This window comes from Myiozetetes cayanensis, unplaced genomic scaffold (assembly GCF_022539395.1).
Source record: "Myiozetetes cayanensis isolate MyiCay16 unplaced genomic scaffold, myiCay2020 scf13, whole genome shotgun sequence".
NCBI lineage: Eukaryota > Metazoa > Chordata > Aves > Passeriformes > Tyrannidae > Myiozetetes > Myiozetetes cayanensis.
This window is the reverse complement of record NW_026086937.1, coordinates 9,442,387-9,465,957: the sequence shown is the minus strand read 5'-3', so window position 1 is coordinate 9,465,957 and position 23,571 is coordinate 9,442,387. Positions and strand designations below refer to the sequence as shown.

The 23,571-nt window shown below is 38.7% G+C and overlaps 1 protein-coding gene across 7 annotated transcripts in view; it reads right to left on the bottom strand.

Moving 5' to 3' along the window:
• WDR33 (WD repeat domain 33) overlaps positions 1–23,571 on the bottom strand; it is a 66,436-nt gene that overhangs the window by 21,943 nt on the left and 20,922 nt on the right. For 3 of the 7 annotated variants that reach the window (XM_050308761.1, XM_050308763.1, XM_050308768.1), the window contains 2 exons: positions 23,381–23,532; positions 21,533–21,630 (listed from right to left, as the gene is read on the bottom strand). In XM_050308761.1, coding sequence (XP_050164718.1) covers positions 21,533–21,630; positions 23,381–23,532 — 250 coding nt within the window. The other 4 variants (XM_050308764.1, XM_050308765.1, XM_050308766.1 and 1 more) reach the window with 4 other exon arrangements.

The window sequence follows — 23,571 nt, the reverse complement described above, 5'->3', positions numbered from 1 at the left end:
CATAATAAAATGTTTTAATTGACTGCCCTTAGTCATAATCCCATTAATTACAATACTGATTGTTAATAATTCTAGTCAACTTCTTTGAAGGGCTGTTCTTTAAAAGACACTGAACAGAAATCCTGGTTAGTGAAAGGCATAACAAGCTATAATAAGACTGACTAGTAGTGTTTGATCAAATCAAGTATGCCACAAGTCTGAGAAAGTACATATAATTTAAGGACTTGATTTTTTTTTCCCCTCTCACGCTAATTTCTGCATTTATGACTTAGTGAATACAGGGTTGGTTTGAATCACTGTCTTCATATTACAGCCCATAACATTTATATATTTTACAATGTAACTGTACAGTGATTACAAATATATCAGGTTTACTGCTGTAGCTTAATTTTTCTCTTTTATATCCTTTCCCCTAGGGATTAGTCCCCTTCTGAAGGTACATAAATTGAAAGGGAATTTTACAAATGATACTGTAGAATTTCTAGATCCTTCTCAGCAATTATGTGGACTTATATACACATACTGAGAAGCCACTGTTAAGGCATCTTCTTACATTTTAACACCAATGTTCCAAAGAAAATGGATCTTTATAACAATACATATTTTAAAGAATTAACTGAATCACTCAACTGCAACAATACTGTTTCTCATTTCGAGAGAATTCTGTTTGCTTGGGTTTATTGTTTTTTAAAGACAAGTGTTTCTCTGATGCTGTTTTAAATGGAGAGTAAATTCAGCTGTGTATCCCCCACATGGACCGGTCAGATCCTTTTTGTCACCATACAGTGACATTCCCCTTCCTGTACTGTGCATCCCCAAAACAACAAAAGCACCTCTCAGAAGAGCAGGGTCTTTGCAGGGGATTATTTCCAAGGGATCTGCAAAGAAACATCAGGTCTGACTACGGCACAAGCTAAAGGTTCTCCACCTCCAAAAAGGAGAGGGCAGGGAGGAAGGGACAGGAAAGAGCCCTGCAAGCCAAAGATAATGAAAACAAACCACGTCAGAAGAAAGGTGTTCCAAGTTTTCCACATAATTCTCTTAGACTTTACTTTTTGTTTCCAGCATGGTAAACTAATTGGATTATTCTGCCTGTTCCATTTTTATGAAAGGTTTTTTAAATGTTACCTGATGGTTCCCCATTCCCCAGCAATTCCCTGCTTCCACTTAGGGACTGAACACTCACACCTACGGGACCCTGGGTCCTGTCCTGTTCACACTGATCAAGTTGGCAGCAAGGACAAGAACATATTTAATTCCAGTAATTTTGTGTTCTTTGCCCTATCAGGTTATGTAAACTGTACTCCTCCCAAGTGTCCTAGGAGCTCTCAATCCCTCTTCTCCACCCCAACAAGGAACACCACAGAACCTCTCCCTCTGCAGATACACAGCGTACTTATGCCATTTAGCATAACGTGGGAGGTTGATGCATAAGAAAATAAGGGAAAAGCTCCTTTCATTCTTCAGTGGATTAAGAACAATGCCTCCCACCATGCTTTCAGACCTCCGTCCCATGAACTCAAGTTTTATCATCCTTGGTTTGCTCACAGGCTTTCTCTAGCTCTCTGCTAGCTTGTTAAACTCTTTATCTAGAGAGACAGCAAAGACTCTTACTTTTGATCAACCTACAGGGACTGTCCCCGAGATCATCAGTATCTCTTTAAAGTAGCAGCAGAATGGGACATAATTCAGCTTTGTTTACAAATAATTTTTTCTTTTTTTTTTAACACATCATAGTAAGTCTTCCTTCCAGACAAAATCTCTTGTAGCAGGACACTTTATCATCTGTGAAATCCAGTTAAGAAACAATAATAATCACTAAACACTAATGAAACAGGTGTGATTAAACAAAATTTGTTGTCCAAGATTGCCCAGAACAGGCCATCAGTGTTTACTTAAATGAGTTTAGGATTTTATGTGCTAGTCCCAAACTTACACTACTCAGCAAATAGCTGGAGTTCTACAAAACCCCAGCAGAACTAGCAAAAAAAGTTTAAACAATGATAGTTGTGTGCTTGCACAGCTTGCTGATGGCAAATGCACTGTAAAGTATAATGACTAAAGGCTACTGTGTGACATTTAATTACCAGTAAAGGCATGTAGTGATCTGAATCCTTTACATCTGTGCAAATTCAGAAACAGTATCTCCTCTAAGGGCTTACAGTGAGGGGAAGAAATGCAGCTGGGTCCCAGTGCAGGTGGGAACTGGTCATGCTGGGCTCAGGCTTTAACTACTCACATGTTAAACTTAAAAGGAATGTTTAAATTCTTCAATTCACGGAAGCTGAGCACTTACTAAAGTTGAAATGAATTGCTTTGAACAGAAAGAACAGTCACAGAGCTGAAGACGTCTGCTGCCTTAGACTTGTGGTGTCAGGTCCTTCTTTTTTTAATCATTGAGTACGTTCATGCTTGAGTCTACAAACACTCTAGAGATACCTTTCCTTTTAGACATACTTGCTTTTTTGTAGCTCCTGAATTTATTTCTAAGGGTTATCACTACTTACACCCCATCAGGTTATTTATGAACTGTAAAACATGTCTGAGACAAAACAAGTCTGAGAGCAGGTTGTGCAACAGCACAGCACTGGGACCAGCATGTGTAACATGTGAAGAGCTGTTTAACCTTCTCTCAGAAGTGAAAACCAAAAAAAATCAACCAACTCTGCATGTTTCACAATTTTTAAGCGTAATACATAGTTAAAGTCATATCTAGATTGACCACAGATAATTATCAACAGAAATTATTTTAGTATGTGAAAATATTATAAAATTTTTTTACTAATTTTGCTTAATCAGTGTCCAGATTTTTTAACTTACCACCAGGTTCGTGCACTTACCAAAACCACCTATTTATATCATTAAGAGCATCTCTGCCACAGGGAGATCACCTATGGGACGGTGCTTTAAATGCAGCACAATGCTTACTGCAATACACCACTCACTATTCCTAATTAAAGTCATTATTAAAGAGAAAGGAATCAGGAAGCTCAGAGCTAGCTCAGGAAAACGACAGGAAAAGTAGGGCAGAAAGTGTCAAAGGAGAAGATACATCACATTAAAACTTCCAACACCACCTTATTCCAAATAGAACTGTGAGTGCTTAGCAGTAATGGCAGCTGGATTCAAGGACAAAGGCAGGTTTTCCTCACAGGTAAATTATTTATGAAACGCAGACTGGATTCTACTTTGCACTCAAGCACACTTATCTGTTGAAATTCTCATGGCATATCACTTATAATTTCTTTGCAGGTAATTATAAGAGAATTAAAGGGGTTTTATTAAATCGCAAAAGGTAGAACAACTTTTTTTTCTGCTGGTTACATTATCTGTAAAGTAGCTGGGACTAGATGTTCTCTTCTGTTAAAAAGTTAGCCAGCCTACTTTGAAAGCAGCAACACACTTGCTTTTCATTGACAGAAAATATTTATTTACAATGGTATTTACATTTAACGATAATAAAAATAAATATTGTACAAGAAACATTAAAAATTAACAGCAATTGTAAGAAAAACTCTCATGCTTCATGATATTAACAGTTGACAGGAGCCAAGAAAACACTCCCTCAGAGAGTGTCCCACAATTTTCTAATTTTTTTTTTTTTCTGGCACCTTCCTTTCAAGCATCTGGCACTAATCACTGGATCTGACAGACCTTGCACTGGCTCTAACAAGTGTTTACTGTCTTAGCCACCAGGACTGACCTCATCCAAACACAGCACAGCACAGAACAGGGGAGTATAGAAGAGGGGAGAGTACAGCTGTGTCCAAGAGCAGAATGTGTGGTCCCTCAAGGCAAGAAAAAGCATGAACTGAACAGATGAGAAAGTCAATTACCTTGTCAATTATTAGTCTGCAGTTTCCATAGATTTGTGGCTTTATATCTGGGTACAGGATCAGTTTGCTGGGCAGCATGTTATTTGGTAAAATTAGATCAAAAAAACCCCTTAACATTAAAGTGTTCCCAGTCAAGTCCTCTGAACATGAACTAAACAAGTGTTTTGGAGCCTGCCCGTAGCCTGCACTATCAACTTTAAAAAACCCCAAACCATAATAAATTAAGCTATTAAAACACGAAATAAATTGAGGCCTCACAATGATATCTGAAAGTAACTACTGAACTACTGCTCAGTCAGAACATACACTCACATTTGACGAACTGAGAACAAAGTGAGGCAGGAGTTAAAAACTGCTGCCTGAAGCCAAGCTTCCAGTAACTGATGCAGTTTTAAGATGTACTGATCCTTGAGTAGCTTCAGTGGGGTTTTCTAAACACATACCCAAGAAACTAGTTCTGTTCACTAATTGTGGAAAATGTTGACTGCTGTGGTCACTTGTTGCCATCAGGGTGTCAGAAGCCCTTCCATCTACAGGCTTTTGTCAAGCCTTCGCCTGTTACACCTGTGTGAGACACCACTGAGCAAAGGCAGAGTGTGACAGTTTTACTGAAACTACAGCAAGTAATGCAAAGAAGGAATGTCAGAAACACAGTATTGATTTAGACACGTTTTTAAATCAACTTGAAGCTAATAAAGAAACACTGATGCATCCTCAAATTCAGCCTGGTAATTTAGTGAAAGGAGGAGAAAGGAAGGATATCAGGGGACACACACTGCAGAGTTTAGCTGCAGCTTGCCTCTAGCTCTGTAGTTCCCAACTCAGGCAAGAGAACAAGGACTTCCAGAAAACCTAAGACCATCAATTATTAATAATTTTCAGTGATTACTTCCTTTTACATCCTGCTGGATGTTCATTTAAGTTCTGCTGGCAATTAGGGCTGTTGCAAGAGAAAAGCATAGTCCAAATGCCTAGTTTAGAGGTTAACCCAAGTTTCAATCCCCTGTGTAGCCACATGATGGGAGCCCACTCTAAGCAAGCTGCTAAAAACTAAGGCAAATATCTGTGGATCCCAGCAAAAGAAGTTACTAGAAATCTTTTACTTTTATATAACTTGATATACCTTTACTGTCAAGTGAACCTAGAATATTTTGTTAAAACACCCAACATGGAAGTACTACCAAGATCTTTCAGTCAACTTAATTTTCTCTGACTGGAAGAATAGTTTTAATGTGTTTTTATGGTTGACAGGGCAGGATCCTACCTTTTCAACATCCCATCGAGAGGAGAGGTACTATCAACTCTCTACCAGACAGGCAAATTACTTTTAAAGACAGGCATGATCATCTGGTCAGACACAGAGGAACACTTGTTCAGCCATCTGCTCACTCTAAGGGACAGCATTTTTGCACAAAAACCTGTTTTTCTTCTTGCCATCCAAAAAAGCCATGTAAGCTACTTCTGACAGTTTACCATTACAAAACATCTCATAAGTATGAGCCCATTATCATTCCAGGCAAAGAAATAATGAGTTAAGGTACACAAATGTTAGGAAAACTATTTTCTTTGGTTCTAGGGCAAACACTGAATGACTGAAAATACTCTCTGTAGGAAGTGAGCAGCAGCTGGCCCAGGGGTGAGGTGGGGGGGACAACAGAGAGATTATCAAACTTTATATAGACTCTAGGAAAAGATTTGTGTCAGTCAGTAATCCAGACAACTAGCAAGTGTAAGAGATTCAAGAAGGGATATGGAGACAGAGGTTCTTTGCATTTTGCAAGGCCACCAGGGTTGAAAAAAACCCCACTGGCAAAAAGCAGAGCACTGAGATACAAAGTACTGCTCTTTCCATGCAGAGGGGAAGCTGAACAGACAGCAGAATTCTCATCTCAAGCAGAAAGGGTCAGTTTTCAAGAAACTCAAATAAAAAAGGGCTGCAAATTTATGGTGACAGAAACACACAATGATCAGAGTGCCACGAACTAACACAGAAAAAAAAAATGCTGCATGTAATTATCACACAGTGACTTCCAGACTAATCTAGTGGTGATCTTGGGGCTAGATTTTGTGCAATAAAACCTAACAAAGGGAGAAATACCATCGGGAGGAAATGGGATACAACAATCCAAAGAGTATTTGAGTAACTCAGACGTATCAAAACCAGAGAGAAAAAAATATGGAGAACATGTAAAGACAATATACATGGTTATGAGAAGAAGGAAGGCAAAGGGGTCCATCACCACTTTAAGTGGGTTTCCAAACAGAAGTGCTGGCAACAATTTGTGGAAAATCCTCGCTAATGTCACACGCAGATGTGGACAAAACAAGAGGTATTTGATTTAAAGTGAAGGGGGGAAAAACGCTACTAATGTAAAAAGACAAAACAAAAGGTTTCCTATTATACCATAATTAAGGGACTGTTCTTTCACGACCAGAAGAGAGGATACAGAAATCAAACACAGCCCACCACACCACATTATGGATACACAGAATACTTCTCTGCTGCTGGAAATCGCTACTAGTTCGATTGTTTCACTGCTGACTTCAAAGGAATAAAAACAACAGACAAGAACACGGTACTGGCGTTATGTGTGGTGTTTCCCTCTGTGATGCCCATTATGACTGAATTTGTATTTGAATCTACAGGTACATGCACCCAGTAGCATGTTACAAATACCCAAAATCAGATAAAGGAATAATGCAGAAGTTGGCAAGAAAGAATCCTAAGAACCTACTGCAACTATAACTGCAGTGTATGTTCTCATAAAGCAAGCAGAACCTTCATGGCAAAAAAATATTGATTGGAACAGGGACATTACTCATAAGAAGCAGAAAAATATTCTGTTCTATGCTACAGCTACACCTGGAGCAAATAACTCCTGGCTATTATTGCACACCCTTCCATGTTAGCACCAGAAACAATTTCTAATATTTCAAAATGAAAATTTTCCAATTACATAACCAGAAACTTTGTTAGTCAAAAACACTACACTCTCAGGGAAAAAAAAAGTTAGTCTGAAGTCCTTTTTGAACTAACTCTACAATAGTTTTAAAAAAACCCTTCAAAAAATTTTATAGAAACTTCTAGAAAATACATGAATCCAAATTTCTAGAGAATACATAAAAAATGAAATGACATGGAAAAAACAATCCAAGACAGAGAATGTCCATCTGTTTGTAAGGGTACAGAGAACAGAAAAAGAAGTCGTCTGACCATCTCTTCAGCAATGCTGAGAAAAAAGAAACTTCTCAATTTTTCTGAAAGGATGATCTTGCCTGTTGTCAATATAAGCAAGTTATGTACGCGACTTTTCCCCCGGATTTTGGAGTGGTTGTTCTATGAAAGCACCAAAAGACACCTGCTGAACTTCAAATCAGCAGCTGTGTAAAAAAGTGGGTTTAAACCACCAAAAGAAAACACCAACTAGATAACCAATTTAAGACTGAAGGCAAAAGAGAACAAGTGTTTACAGGGCAGATGGGATCCAGAAAGAAAGAAGCTCTTTCCTAAGGAACCTTTAGATTTCTCTCGGTGCTTTCTGTATCAGCTTTTAAAATTCTTAATCTTACACACACCAAAAGAAAGAAAATGCAAAATATCTTTTGAGTCTCAGAGCTGTACAGACCGGTTCCCATAACCACAATGGGCTGGGTCCATACGTGAAACTCCGGTGAGAGCAGACAAGCTAAAATGCTCCAGGACAAAAGGCACACTTCTGCAAAATAACAGGAAGAACAAAGTAAGTAGGTTGGGCACAAAAATAGTGAGGTGGGGAGGTCATCATCAGTAAAAGTCTGCTGTCCACCCTGGAGTGAAGCTGATCTGTGCTCTTCCAATAAAACACCTTTTACAGTGCCGTCTGTGCCGTGTGGGGATGGCTAAGCTGAGGAATGGGAAAATGAAGTATTTATCTTCTACAAAGTCAGGCTTTAGAAAGCTTCTGTAAAATAAAATTACTGATAAATTGAACTGGTGCTGTGGGGGAGGCAGGAAAGTCTCCTCTTCACTCGCACAGATGAATTTCCACACATAGTCTCATAATCACAGACCAAAGAAAGATGATTTTCTGGAGAGAAGATGGTATAATTTCTGTTTCAGAAAGGTTGGGTAAGAGCATGCCATTGCTACTGAAGTAACACACTGAGGAAACTGAAAAACCAGAAATATATTTGTTGGCAAAATGATGTAAGATAACAGTTCTGCCAAATTTACATTTTGATTTTTTAATGTTTCTGTTAACACAGCAACCCTGTATTGGGAAGCAAAGTGCATTTTTAACCCTAAAAAGTTAACATTAAAAAAAGGAAGCTTTAACAGGTATAATCCCACATCAACAGTTTATTTTCAGTGCAAGTAAAATACAAATATTGCTTTAGTACACAGAATACACCTTCATTAGGCTGGTCTCTGTTTTTGGAATACGTACTCCCCTGTGGATTATCTGCTGCTGGAAGATGCAGTTTTACAAATGTCAGTGTGTTATGAACGTGACCAACTGCAACAAGACTACACTGGAGAAGGTACAGCAGGTACAGAGAAGGCTGGGAAACACCTGGCTCTAGGAACAACAGGCTCTTCATCTACTGGAGACACTGCTCACTGGGACTCACTCCAGCTGCAGTTCCCTGAGCTCTGGCTGTGCCTTTGGACCAATGAACCTCTCACAGAACCCACGGGGTTTAGTTCTGCACTGAGATGCAGATCGCACGACACACATTCTATGGCAATGAGGCAGCAGAACAGTCCTGCTCTCTTGTACAAGCACATCGACCTTTATAGAAGTTATGGTTGTATAAAAGCCACATAGCCTGGTTTGTCTATCACACAGTTTTAGGAAGACTTTTCTGCTACTGTGTGAATGAAGAGAAATTTTTGTGGGGAGGGGAAGCGGAATAGATTTTCCAGATTATTAGCGCAATTTATCACCTTTCACTAACAGATAATTTATTCAGGCTGATTGGAACTAGTGTTATCAGACAACATCTGGTCAGTAGAACATGTCACCTTAAACCAGCAGCAGGGTTTGCTACCCTGCAGATGTCCAGTTTGTAGTAACTGGGATCCAAGAGCCATGGACTGCAACAAACTGAAAAATTAATTAACTTTTCACTCCTAAGCTCGAGTCCTCCTTTCTGTGCAAGGATTGCAAAGAGTAGACACATCAGGAAAAACACTGTGATACCGTGATACTCTTCATATCTAGTAAATGCAACGTCAGTTTCTAAGATTTTTAACATGGTACTTTTAATTTTGAAGTCAAATTCAATTAGAATTTACATTCCCCACGTTCAAATACCAATACTGAACTATGTTTGTTAGACACCTGTGATAATTGCTGCTGCTAAGTATTTTTCAGGAAAACTTGTCTCATGCCTCTTCCTTACTTGTAAAGCAAGTTAAAGTAAGTAAACTTACTTGCAAAGTAAGTTATTCCAGCTTGCAAAAACAAACAAACAAAAAAAGTTAAAAACCCTATTCAAATACCAACATTCTGTTGGAACAAAAGTTATCATTTTGATAAATAGGTATCACACAATGGGTTGAGAACAGCTGCTGGTACTTCCAGTAAGTAATTTCTGTGGAATAAACCCCCATTATTTAGAACCTTCTTAGAATTTCAGTCAACTGCTGTGGTTTGCTACACCTGTGGGAGTGAGGACACCAGAGAGGACAGAGTTCTGTAGGAAATAATGAAACTTCAACTATTGTGCAAAACCCAGATTAACTGCCAGTACTTCCATCCAGACTTACTGGGAACAGAAATCCTCACGGTGAAATGTAGATTGAAACACTCATGGTAAGTGTTCTTAGGGAGGAAGACTGGATAATCCTTGAAGAATTCTGTGATGTAGCGAAAAGAAAATGGCAGTGGGAGAGCAGCAGGCAGGGTGTGCAAAGCCTCTGAGACAGCAGGGTGTGTTTTTCAGCCAGGAAACAGTGGCTCCATCTCTACAAATACAGCTGGCAGGATTGCCCCTGCTATTTAAAGCCTCCACCACTCCAGTTTTATAATGTGATCACAGGAATTCTGAAGTTTAATGAAAGCACTAAAATTCCCAATTGCATTTTTAGAAAAGCCCTGTTTAAAACTGTCAGCAAATGCAATATGTACTTCAGAAATGACACATCTAGCACGCTTGGGACTGAAAGGTGATTGGAATGACTCCTTTTTTCTCCATTCCTTCAGAAGCAAAGGATACTCCTGACAAGCTGGGAATAGTGTGAAACAAAGAACCTACCTTTGCCCAAAGATCTCCAGAATGTAACTGCAGAGCATTTTTAATGTAATAAAAGAACTGCCTGATTTAATTTAGCTTTTTACATTCCTAATCTTAATACCATGTGCTCACTTCTAAGCCCCTGGAGAAGAGTGACTTCCAAAAGGAGAATGGTAATTGACAGAAATCCATATTCATCAACATTTTCAATATTCCTAAGGACTAAATTTAGCGAAGTAGCCAAGAGAATAATGGTTTTGAGAACGTATGTATTGCTAAAGAGAAAATACCTTTTACATTCATTTTAATTAGGCAAGGTCCTGCTAGGGAAGCAACAAAGAATTATTGTTGGTTGAGGATTTAAGAGCATAAAGCAAGATCTGTAGGGAAAAGGCATCTACATCAGCTTACCTAAAATAAATGAGTTCCTGCATCCTTAAGAAAGGTTAGTGTGGTCTTTAAAAAAACCTCAAAACCAAACAACAAAACCCTACCCTTTTTTCTCACTACATCAGCTGGTCTAAGTAAAAACACTATTTCTGCCTATGAATTATGCATGGATAAGAAAAAACAGAAGGCAGACATAAAGAAAAGGCAGGACTCTTCTTGGCTTGTACTTTTCATGTTTTAAGACAAAGTACCTTTAAACATTTATTTTTTATTAACTTTAAGATAACTGCAGTCTCAAAATACTATTTATTAATGTGCAGTCTTCTGTTAGTATGCTTAAAACTCAAAAAATAAATAATTTTTGTTTACATTAAAGTCAGTCAAGACCTGGATTAGGAGTGGGTATGAACAGTGAAATATACTCTGTAGACCAGCTTTTACTTGAAAAAAAGAGATGAAAAAAGATTCTCCAACAACCATTTCACGTGGATGTAAAGGCTGATATTTGCAAACACAGCAGGTCTACTTATGGCCCCATGGAAATGTGCTCTAGAGAAATGCACCTTCAGGAACACCAATGCACAAGGACAAACCTGGGCTGCCCTAGTTCAGGGAGTAAAGCACTTACATAAATTGTTCTTTTCTTGGTATTTTTTTTTCTTTTAAAGCAAACACTTTCAATCTAATTGTGCATGTGCTTTAGAGCTTTACAACTCTACTGGCACAATCTCTTCCAAGACTGAATCATTTTAAAACATAAAAGAAAGCAGCAAACAAATATTAAGGCGACAAAATGTGCCACTGGGGACCATTATATAGGTTTTTATATAAAGATATATATATATATAAAAATTATATATGCAAACATAACAATTACGTATGTGCAGTATACATATCTGTAAGTATTACTTTACCTCACTTACTACATAATCAGCAGGAGCTCTGAAGATGCTGACAACACACTGTCACACCTTCCATCTTCTTTACAACAAGTTTTTAGCGCTTGTGAGACACCAGGTAAGTTCTGAAACCTCAGTGATGATTATGTCTAACATATGATTAGTCACTATGGAATGATCAAACATATATATGTATTCTGAAACACACAGAATCTTTCCAATCCAAATACTGTGCATTTCCTCAAGCACGTTAAAAGCTGGAAGAAAAATGAACTAAAAAAATAAGGAACTTTTGATAGCATCTTGAAGGTCAGTTCCTTATGTCCCATATACTAGTGGGCAGCTGGAGGTAACTAAAAATTACATCCCTAGGATTTCTGGTTCTTCAGTTTGTCCTTTGGCAAAACAGGGGAATTCAGTATCCTGATATCACAGGAAGAGTCAGGCTTGAAGAAATGTCAGAAGTCTCTTGTTCAACCTGCTGCTCAAAGCTATGTGGTCAGACTAGGTTACTCAGGGGTTTATCCAGGTTTATTTTGAAAACCTCCAGGGTCAGAGGCTGCACAAAAAAACCCTGAACGTGAGATCATCTCTGTAGTGAAAGTGGTCTTTTAAATGTATTTTCCAATGGACCAGAAAAGGAAATAAATTAAAATATTTTCCTTTTTCAGAACTTTTTACTGTAGTATCTATTTTTATAATGGCAACATACTTGGAACATCAAAAGAGTCTGAACTCATTTGAACTTCTGGGCATACCCATTAAACTTGTACTTAAGTGGGAAATTACTTACCTAAGAATACTACCTATACATCAATCTGTGCTATGTATCTCCAGATTAAAAAAAAGTGAAAATTATCTTTTCAAAGAAAAATGTTTTACTCTGTGCTCCATCTTGGGACAAGTTTCTCCTACAGAAAGTTGGGAGTGGGGTGGAATATCAGCTCTTCCTTCAATTCAAAGATGACTCTCAGGTTTTTTTAATCCCTCAGTGTAGTGATTATTTATAAAACCAGAAAGAATCTCCACCTTTCATGAAAAATAGATCTCAAGGTCTTGCGTTAAGCAAGAAAGAACGTTAAAGTCTTGCTGTGCAAATTCTGAGGATGGTAAATGCTTATCAGAGCTACTCCTTCCTTAGATCTCAACACAGAGAGAAAAATAAAGCAGAATAGGGTTATCTTGGAGAAGACAGAAGTCAGCTATAAAGAAAAGTTCGAACATAAAAGTATTGTATAATTATTTAGACTTGATTTCCCCAGCATACACTATTGATAATAGACTGGATGCTGAGCTATGTTTTCAATTTATTCTACTCTTTGAGAACTAGAATAGTTACAGTTATTACAGTAGCATTATAGTTACTAATTTATAAGGTATTATGACTCTCTTTAGAGGGAGGGTTTTTTGAAGTCATGGAAGTTTAAAATGTAAGACTTTAATATAACATGTAAAATATTTTCATGCTCTATCACTCTAAATGAAAAGGCAAAGAAAAAAACCTGTTGTACGTATGGTAGAAAATACACCTCTGTCAGCACACACCAGCAGCTGGACTTGTTTTTTACTAAAAGTTATTTTTCTTCCCAATTTTAGCAGCTAAGGTAACATATTCCCCAGCTTTTCTGAATGAAAGCTTTAAGTTTACTCTCTGAGATTGTGGTGACTTGGTAGAAGCACATATTGGAGTGCTGTTATGGTTAATTTTCAGTGTCTCAGCTCAGGCTCACATTTATACAGCCATGGTAAGTTCCCTTTAAAAGATAAGTGGTGAACAAAAAGGTTCATACAAAATATCTATGAATGGTCAAAACCAGATGAAGATTATCTTTTATCTTCAATATGTGTAAAATACTTGCAGTTCTTGCCTTGTCTAAGCCAGAAAAATAACCTGCAGTGATATAAGCACTTCTCTACGTGGCTGTAGTTACATCTGGAATTGCTCTACCTACCTACATATCTCTACTGGGGCAAAATCAATGTATACGCACTATGAGAAATATTGCATTTTAAAAATATTGTATTTAAAAAAAATACGTAACTAACCCGTTCATTAAACTGTTCAACACAATCCAGAACTGGGCAGCTTGTGCAGTGTATCAAAATAATGGCTTGCAGAACTACAAATATCAGATGCTTCCGCTGAGATAACAATTACAAATAGTAATCCAGGCTGTCTGGGATGGCGGGAATGTTAAACTTAGTCTATAAGATAAACTTTCTATAAGATAAAATATTTAGAGAAGTTGTAGCTTTCTCCTGTATAGTTATACTTGTCATGCTTACAGATGTGCTTCTGCCAAGCTAAGCCATTTAACAGCCCAGACACTTTTCAATTAAAACAAAACCCCACCCTGTCAAAATCCTTCCTACTATAAAACATGAATATACAAAACTTCCAGCGAGGTTACTTTACCTGCAAGACACGTGTATACTTTCAGCAGCAAAATCAAAATGTCTTCCCTTGAGAAGTATTTTGTTTTCAACAAAGAGGCTTTATCTGCACGTAGCAGAACTAAATGACAAGTTGTATTTTCACTGTGAGAGGAGGATCAGTCACTTGGAAAGTTCTGCCACTGAACTTTGAGCACATGCTTGCCTGCTTACTCTACCCAAGTGCTTTCTGCAGAAGCATGCAACACGTTTGCTTTCATTATATTCCCAAGTGAAGTAATCCAGAGCTGGCCTTAGGTCTCAGGAGCAACTTTAAGATACTTCAGCTTTAGAGCTGTTAAACTGACAAAACTTAAAAGAAAAAAAAATTCACATTACTTCTTAGGGACTACTAAACAACATAACGGAGCTTCTATTGGGTGGCAGAAACAGCTTTCTCCTGTTACACTAAGAATGGTGGCATCATTCCCTTAATAAAATAGCACTGACTTGGGCAACCACCAACCACATGAGGATTAACAAGGGAATTAACAAGGGATTCTGCCCCTGGGATGGGGCAGCCCCAGATGTACAGACAGACTGGGAATGAGAGGCTGGAAAGCAGTGCTGGGAAAGGGTCCTGGGGGTCCTGGTGGGTGCCAGTTGGCCACGAGTCAGCAGTGCCCTGGCAGCCAGGAGGGCCAACCCTGTCCTGGGGGCATCAGGCCCAGCATGGTCAGCTGAGTCAGGGAGGGGATTGTGCTGCTCTGCTCTGCCCTGGGGCAGCCTCACCTTGAGTTCTGGGGGCAGTCTGGGGCACCACAATATAAAAAAGACATGAAGCCATCAGAGTGTCCAAAGGAGGGGTCTGGAGGGAAAGCTGTATGAGGAGCAGCTGAGGGCACTTGTCTGTTCAGCCTGGAGGAGACTAAGGAGATACCTCATTGTGATCTTCAACACCCTCATGAGGGGAAGCAAAGGGATCTCTTTACTCTTGTGACCAGTAACAGCACTTGAGGGAATGGCTTGAGCTGAGTCAGGAGAGGTTTAGGTTGGATATCAAGTTTTTCCCCCAGAGGGTGGTTGGGCACTGAACAAGCTCCCCAGGGCAGGGGCCACAGCATCAAGGCTGACAGAGCTCAAGAAGCATTTGGACAATGCTCTCAGGCACATGGTGTGACTTGGCATCTCCTGCACAGGGCCAGGAGTTGGACTTGATCCTGATGGGTCCCTTCCAACTCAGCTTATTCTGTGATTCACTCCGTGCTCATCTTCCAAACAAATAGAGTGTGTTCCTAACTCTACTCCAACACATCAACCTGAGTATCCAAGAATCACAACACAGAACATAAAATTTAAAAGATATAATGGGGACCATTATTACAGACACAGACACTCTTGGCACATTCTACACTGTCCGCTTGTACTCGAGTGTCTCATTCAGTCACAAACCATTCTCTGGTTGCTCCAGCAACTGAGGCTGCTCTGAGTTATCCCCACAACACCCAGAGCATGACTTGTGAGGTCCCATCACACCTCATTGTCATCTCCATGCTCACACTGCCACCAGCTTTTCAAATCCTTATAAGAGCTGTTGTTTTTATTATTTTTTTTCATATTGACACACCTTCCACACTTTCCTTCCATTTCCTATCCTTCTTATTTCCAGACACCTTTCACCCAATTTTTTCAGGATTATTATTTATCCCTTTTCTCCTGGTCTGCTATACAATCCCATTTCAGACATTCCCCAGTTTCAATTTTGACTCTGTGTCTTCCTATAAATGCAATGTGGCATGAGGAGGACCAGCTTTCTCATGAGAAAGTAATGCCAGGCAGGTATGGAAGACTATTTCCTATATGATAAAACTTGTTGTCAAGTATCTCACTACTCAAGTCACAATAGCACCCAGAGTTAAATGTAAAATAACAGGAAATAACTTGAGTATGTGGAATTTAAATGATGCAAAGAAAACACCAAACACTTTGCAAAGTCTGTGCTTACCTAGATGCACAAAAACTTTTAGTACAGTAACTAGAGGATATGAAAAAAGAAAAATAAATTAAAAAGTACTCTGTTCAACCCACACACAAAAGAAAAGTGGTGTTAAGAAGCCTGCAAGGAAAGTTTTTAAGGACTGACATGGATTATTTTCAGCAAGGAGTTGTGTTCTTTGATTTTTTTGTAGACTTCCACCATTTATTCTGAAATGGCTTTATTTTACCTATGGTCTCTTAGGAAATGGTATGTCAGATAAAAGATTCCATTAAAAATATAATTAATAAAGCACACAATTCTGAGTATTTATCCACATAAGACTTTATCAGAGATGAGTTACTAACATAACTGGCAGAAGGGTAAATCCAGATGATTTTTTTTGTTGTTGTTGAGAACCTTTGCTATGACAAATACTGGTGAGAAGATACTAAGAAATCACCATCCTTAATGCACCCAGACTGTCTCCTTTTCAACAACCACACTTGTGCTGAGAAAGGAAGATGGGGACCATCTCAGCAACAGCCAAATGCCTCTGTAGTTCAGGATTTTATCATTAGTACCAATGTTATCCCCTTAAAAAAGTTCTTTTCTTCCTCCACAATTATGAGCAGGGGCTGGGGACAAAGTCACTGCTCCCACAGTGGTAGTCACTGTAGGTGGATCCTGACTCCTGCACAGAGTACTGTGCCATACTATGCTTAATTCCACGTGAAGTCACAATTGATGGTAAGATCCTTACCATTTCTTGTGCCTAACACACATGAAAAGCACAGCCATTCAGAGTGCAGCTGTACCTCAACTGAGTTAGTGGCAACTTATCCCTCCCCCCATCGCCAGCTTGGCTTTAGCAGTGAAGATTCAGGAAGATCAGAGACCTGGAACACCAACTGTGACACTAAAACTCACCGACAAAGAGGAGACTGAACTGGTCAAAAACCAGCATTTCAAAACAGCTCATCTTCTTAAGTTCAAAAATTCCAGGACTTTCCTTCTCTAGATTCATACGGATGGTGCCAGTATGAGCCAGGTCTCATCTTGTCCTTCTAATACTCACACAGGGATGCATCAGTAGAACTAGAAGACCTATTAGAGATACCTGAAATCCTAACAGTACAAAGAAACAACCCTCACACAAAGCTGAAGGTTTAAACAAGAAACACAGTATCAACATACATGTATTTCTGGAATTTGCTGCGTTTTCTCTCCTTGCTAAGACAAGGACAACAAAAGAAAGACCTTAGATAAAGGGAAGAAAGATGGAAACAGCAATATCAGGATTTTTTTTTTCTTTTAAATCATCCAATGTAGAGTTCAATTACATTCCAGGAAAAGGGAAGAGTTTTAGAAGCTACTTGCATCAAGGGTAAGAGCTGGTTACTAATGTATGTTTAAAGCAAGGGACCAAACTGAAGATGTAGTTCCTTTTAACTATGGAACTCACCTACAAATTTAAGTACAGGATTTGCAATTTGACTGAGGAATTGTAAATCAAAAACTCTGAAGAAAGAGATCCTTGACTTTCAGGCAGAGAATACAAACCATACAACAGATTTAGACAGCTGAAGAGACTTCACAGTATGTTATTTGCTAATAAAGATCCAGAAGTGGAGTAGAAGGAAGGAACAAATAAAAAATTCTACCGCTATTTAAGTATGATTAGATGTGCAGACACCTGTGAGCAGGTGAAAAGTCTGTTTACCTGTGACTTCTGCATGTAATACATACGTGTTATTTTGTAGGTGATGGTGTTAGGAATCGCATGTTGTTACAAACTGCAAATTTTAAATCCAGACAGAATGTAATGAAATCTTGATTGTTTTTAATTGTTCAAGTTAGGATAAGAAAAATTTTTGCTAAGTCTACCACGTTGGCTGAAAGATCAGTTAGTGTATTACTCTATTTTAGGGACAGAAAAAACTTATCTACAAAGTCTTGTAAACAGCCTGGGTTACCATCCTTCAGGGAGCTGCGTGGAGTTATCCTCCCCAAAAGACCTATTTAAGGCAGGCAACCTTTGAAATCCTGGGAGCACAGTGCCCATCTACACTTCAGAATAAAAACAGTACAGTCATCTAAAGCATGCATTTCTACTGGATTTTGGGTGACTGAAGGAAGGAGAAGGAAGGACAGTGGAACTGAGAAATTCAAAATGTATTTGAAGCCTCCTAGCTCACGGTATCATGCTGAGAGAAAAATTAAGGAATCATGTGTTTATTAATGATCTACCCAAAATATTCTCAGGGATACACCAGCCCAGACCCAGAGAGTCACTGCCACAAGGAAAAATCAGAAATAACACTAATTTCCCAATAGGAATAAAGGGACATGAAGATTTTACTGCATCCAGTTTTTCACTGGATGTTTTCAGCATTACTCAAAGCCATCAACGTGTATGTTCTTACAGAAATGTTCATGTGATGTCCTGGACTTCACTGCAGCTGTTTACACAAAAGACCTGACAGTGTATTATTGGAAATGCCTTTCAGAGTCACAGATTACTGTAGTGAGAAAACCATGTTGCTATACTACAGCCTGTTTTCCACGTCTTATTTTAACAAGAACGATTTTAACATCAGTGAGGTTCCAGGGAACCTATTTTGGGAAGTGCACCCAAACTGCACTTGCTACCATCAAGATGGTATCATGCCAGAAATTAACACAGGAAAAAGCTTCAAAAGTAGGAGCACAGTACTTCTACTTTAAGAGAACACCAGGCAGGACTTGGGCTGTTGAGAAGCAAGCACTCTGACTCAGTGCAGTTCCTGACACTCAGTGCCGTTTCCCTCACCTTCAAGTTCTTTTAAGATAATTCACTGTAATTATTTAAAGATGGTTCCCAAAGGTAAAGATTTTAACCCTATTTATTTCTTTAGGATATTAAAAATGAGCCTGATAACTCTGCATGTCCTTCTGATAAAATGCCTAAACTCCCCCTCCTGTGTGCTGGAAAGCCACGGTGGGAGAAAAGAAGCCAAAGCAACATAAATCAGTGAAAGGCTGGACAGCAAAGAGACTTGGAGACTGAAGAAAAGAGATCCAAAACTTCTGGCACTATGTATGAAAGACCAAACAGGGTGTTCTCTTTATCTTCATTTTGACAAAATAAAAGTGAACTGGAGACAGTTAATAAGTGTATCTCATGCAGCCCAGGTATTCCTGGGTTTAACTACTGAAAAAATATATAGCCTATTACAGACAGTTGAAAAAACTCCAAGAAAACCTTAACAAGTCATCCTCTGTAATTTACCACTGCTGCTTGTTTTTACAATACTCTTCAGAAGGCTACAATTGTTGCCTCAGACCAGTTTTAAGGGCACCATTTCATTAAATAACAGGAATAATGATAAGTTTATTCCAGTGCAAGCAAAAGGGCCCGTAGTAAGTCTACAGAGTCTTGTCTCTTCTGTATCAGCAAAGTGTATCCCAGTAACTTTAATGCTCTTTAAAGAACTGCTCTAAAAGCACTCCTTAGCATTAAAATCCTCAAAAACATTTCTTAAAATATGTTCCTTAATCTGTTGTTGTAAATCAGTAGGAATAACAATATTATTGACAAATTATCCCTGTGAGTGCTAATCTTTTTCATAAATACATCTGACTGTAAATTTGATAGTTATTTTTTATAAATCAGTGTGATAACCTGAAGAATATCTTAATACACGAAACAAAGCTCTGGATCTAAAGGACACTGTAGAACCCCTTCAACTTCACAGCACCAATATTATCCAGGACAGCTATATGACGTGTGACAGTGGGAAATAAAAACCCTTCCTCAGCGTGGTATTTGGTCTAAGCAATTTCTGTACATAACAAAATCCTTTTGATGTAGTGGCTCTAGAATTGTAATTTACAGATCACTAACTTTGGATGACAATGGTATGAGTTTTTACACAATTTGAGGGTTGTAATAAGCCAAGTATTACAGGTCACACTCCTAAATATGTAAAAGCAGAATGAAAGTGGAGAAGCCAAAAGCTGAGGATAAGTAACCTAAAGCCATAAGCTCTAAACTCCAAATAACAAAGTGAAAGCTTGTGTTTTCCACCAAGAAAACTACTTAATTGTTACCCATCCAGCTCTTTCAAATAAGTCTTCTGACCGTACTTAAAAACAGCATTAGAGACCAAAGCCAAAGTAAACCTGTATGTTTGCAGAAACACCCTCCCAACAATCAGGGGTTTTGGTATTATTTTGCTTTGTTGTGGGAGATTTTTATGTTGGTGTTGTTTGGGTTGAAGTTTGGGTTTTCTTTGCTTACTTGACAGCAGAAACAAGGAATAATCTGTCCTGTCCAATTTTGTCCAGAGACACAAAGTTTTCAAGCCATTTCAAATTTACACAAAAGATGAAGTGTGAGCAGATAATGAGTAGCAGCAAAGGTATTACCTACAGAACTACTGTGCAAACTAAAAATAGTATACTGAGATGTATAAACTGTTAGAAATAAAAGGATAATTCTATCTGAGGTCTAGTTGCAATTACAGTGCTAAAATACACAAGGTAAAAGAAGAAAATGTAATGCAAGTTCTCTTCTCCATAGCCTAAATTCAATGCTTTACTCCTCCTACTTTATGTAGAGTGTTGAAAGAGTGTAGAAGTGGAGGGACTTCTATAACCTTGGCTACTCTGCCTGGAGGCAATCCCCATTCTCTCCACATGGTTACTACAAACCTGGGGGAGGGTACAGAACATGTTTAGTGCAGAATGATTTCTTTGTAAAGGATCAAGCAAAAGAGTCCCAAATCTGTTTGGGGCCTTCCAGAGTAACAGCTGTAAGTGATATAACCCAGAAATCTGCTTGCCAAGTCCTGCAAACACAATCACCATAACATCTATGCACACGTGCTGTTAAAATTTCATCCCTGCAAGAATGCAGGAGCCCAGTGTCTTTGCAAAGCAGTGGTGTTTAAAAGTAACAACATGAGAAGAGCTTAAGATCAAAAGAAACGTCGTAAAATATGGAATGCAGGTCCAAGTTGAAGGCACAATTAAAAAAAAATAAATCCTTTCTTTAGGAAAGCACAAGTTCACACACCTAAAACTGAAAGCCTGTGTTTTTTATTGCATACCTTCTTTGCAGTTTATCTGCAAGTCTACAATCCCCAAACTCATAGCAGTTTTTTAATATATTCTCCTGTTAAATTATGTACCTTTGACATCTTCTGCAAGAGAGGAAAACTGTCAGAAGCTACTGTTATTACTCATTAAGATTGCAGCAAGAGAAGGAGAAAGCTCAAGTGCCAGTGGAAAGGCACCCGAAGTTAGTGTACACAGATGCTGGACAGAGAACTACTTAACCAAAGCTAGGATTATTTGCCTGTGCTATGTGTGATGTGCTGAAAATTTACCTGTTTTCTCTACTTAAATACTCTCCTCATCTTAAGGAATGAGAAATAACTACCTTGCCTCTGAAGAAATCAGAATGGAAGGCACGCCCATGAAAAGAATGGAATCCTCTACATGAAGATGTGTGTTCTGAAGTAAAAGTGGTCACAAAGATTAAGCTCTAGAGAAGGATAAATGTATTCCTGATCCAGAAACGGTTGTTTCTACCAAATTAGGAGCAGCAGTATGTTCTTCTACCCACCTCCACTGTTTAGAGCTAAACTGGACAGTAAACAGAGTAATGCCATTGTGAACTGCGGCCTATTGGAATATAAAGGCACCTACAGCAGCAGCCAAACAAAAACTTGTTTGGAGCATTTAAGACAAAAATTGTAGACAAGCTGATATTTCTGTATTGTGAACCCCTAGTTAAAAAAAAAAAGGTTTTCCCCCTTGTGAAATACCCAAATCAGTACTTTTGGTACACATACCTCGAAGAATTCTCTCCTCATGGCAACGTAGAAAGTCCCAGATTCTAACAGTGCCGTCGTCAGAGCATGTAGCAAATTTATTATCCGTGGGTGAGAAACTGTTACATGAAGACACACAGCAGGGGAAAGAAGTCAGCATTTAACAGATTACGCTTCTCAGACAGGGCAAAATTATACTGTTATGTGTTATACACTGAAGGAGGCATTTGAACATAGGCACTTTTAAGTGAATACAGTGCCTGCCAAACGACACTTCATCACAAGACATGAATTTAGCACAGGATTACTTATTGCATTGCAGTCCCCTGTCAAATGAGGAAAAAAAAAAATCTGTCATTTATTCTTAGCACCTTTCTATCTCTGACTGCCCACGGCAGTGCCTCCTCTGCAGGATGAGAAGCAACATCAATATGATTTGGTAACTGTCGCCCTACATTGTCATGTTTGGCAACACCGTAAGAAAGTGACACTGGGTAGAAGCAGAGATAACAGTTCTTAGGAAAGTAACTCCTCTTCAGCCACAGGTGCTTTGCAGCAGAGAAGCAAAAATAAGCGAAAGCTGGTCACAGGAAAATGCTACTTGGATTAACTGTTAAAAAAACTATATAAAACAAGCATACCACTTATTGTAAGAGCAATTTGGAAACACTCCCAGCCCACCAAAACCATGAAAAGAATCCTACAGACATATAAGCAGCTTCCAGATTCAGCAGTCAACATTGCTTGATGAAAGTCACTGGAAAAGCAAGGAGTTATTTAGCCATGTGAACAGGGCCAGAACATCTCCAGCAACTGACAGGCACTCTCACTTCTTTTCTGGTGCAGGGAAAGACCATGAGGGAGCCCCTTGTGAAATCCTAGATCTTTATGATCAAGCAAGGGCTTAAAGTAGTAGAGAAATTCAGTGTATGGCCATGACAGTCAGACAGTAACTGAATCCAAAGTCAGCACTTCTCACAACCAAACTCTGGCAGAAAATGCACCCTCATCCAAGAAAAATGGTGACTTTAATAGAAAGTGGGTTTGTGGCAGTGAACCTTTATCACCAGCACCTGAACCCATAGAAACAATGCTTTAGCTTCATTTTGAGTCTGCAGCTTCTCTTCAGGCTTACTTTAAAAACATTTCCATATCTTACTAAAGATTATATGCAGGTTTTTCTAGAAACATCCTTCATTTCCATCTTACTGATAGTATCACTTTAGCTTCCATTTTTATATAGACATTTGCACAACTGAGGCATCAACACTGAACCAAGAGAATATCCTACAGTCTTCTTTTCAATGGCTTTCTTACAGTTTCAAGCTTGAAGAACCCATTTAGTATTAACATTAGACTTCTGTATGTGGCAGTCTGCGTGGGTATTTAGTATTACTGGAAGTCCTGGCTTCACCAAGCCAAGCAGTTCTTCACTTTATTTAGTGTTTTATTATTTTGTGAGAACTATGCAGGTGTTTTATTTCTGAAGGCTTTATATTTTATTCAGTTAGATTATTAAAGACTGAATTCTTTATTTGGAATGAAATTGTTGTCTTACACAGTGCGTATAAAAAGGAATAACTGATACACATTGTCACCATATAAAAATGAAAAGAATACCAGTGCAAAATGCGGCAGACAAATACATCTCTAACATATTGCAGAGGCGGATATTGGGACAATACTAATTCAGAAAGGTGCCAGCAAAACGGTGAGAATGTGGAAACAAAAGGAAATATTGTGTTTATGTGGTGCATGAAGTCTCCCAGAATCTGACAGAACCCATGCATTTCTGCACCCAGAATACACTTAGAGAACAGTCTAATCATGGCAATAGGTACTACAGAAAATGGTATATTGTGTATAAACCTGGCCTCTCTAATCGCCTCCTTATGTGCCTGGAACATCTTGACGTTGTTCATGTTGGACTGCCAGTATTTCACATATCCCCCGTGGTCTGCTGTCAGCATCCACATATCATTGTGTGACCAAGTCATAGCCCTTACAGGGCTGTCGTGAGCCTGTAAATTCAGAAACAAAACTTCTAGCAAACACATTCA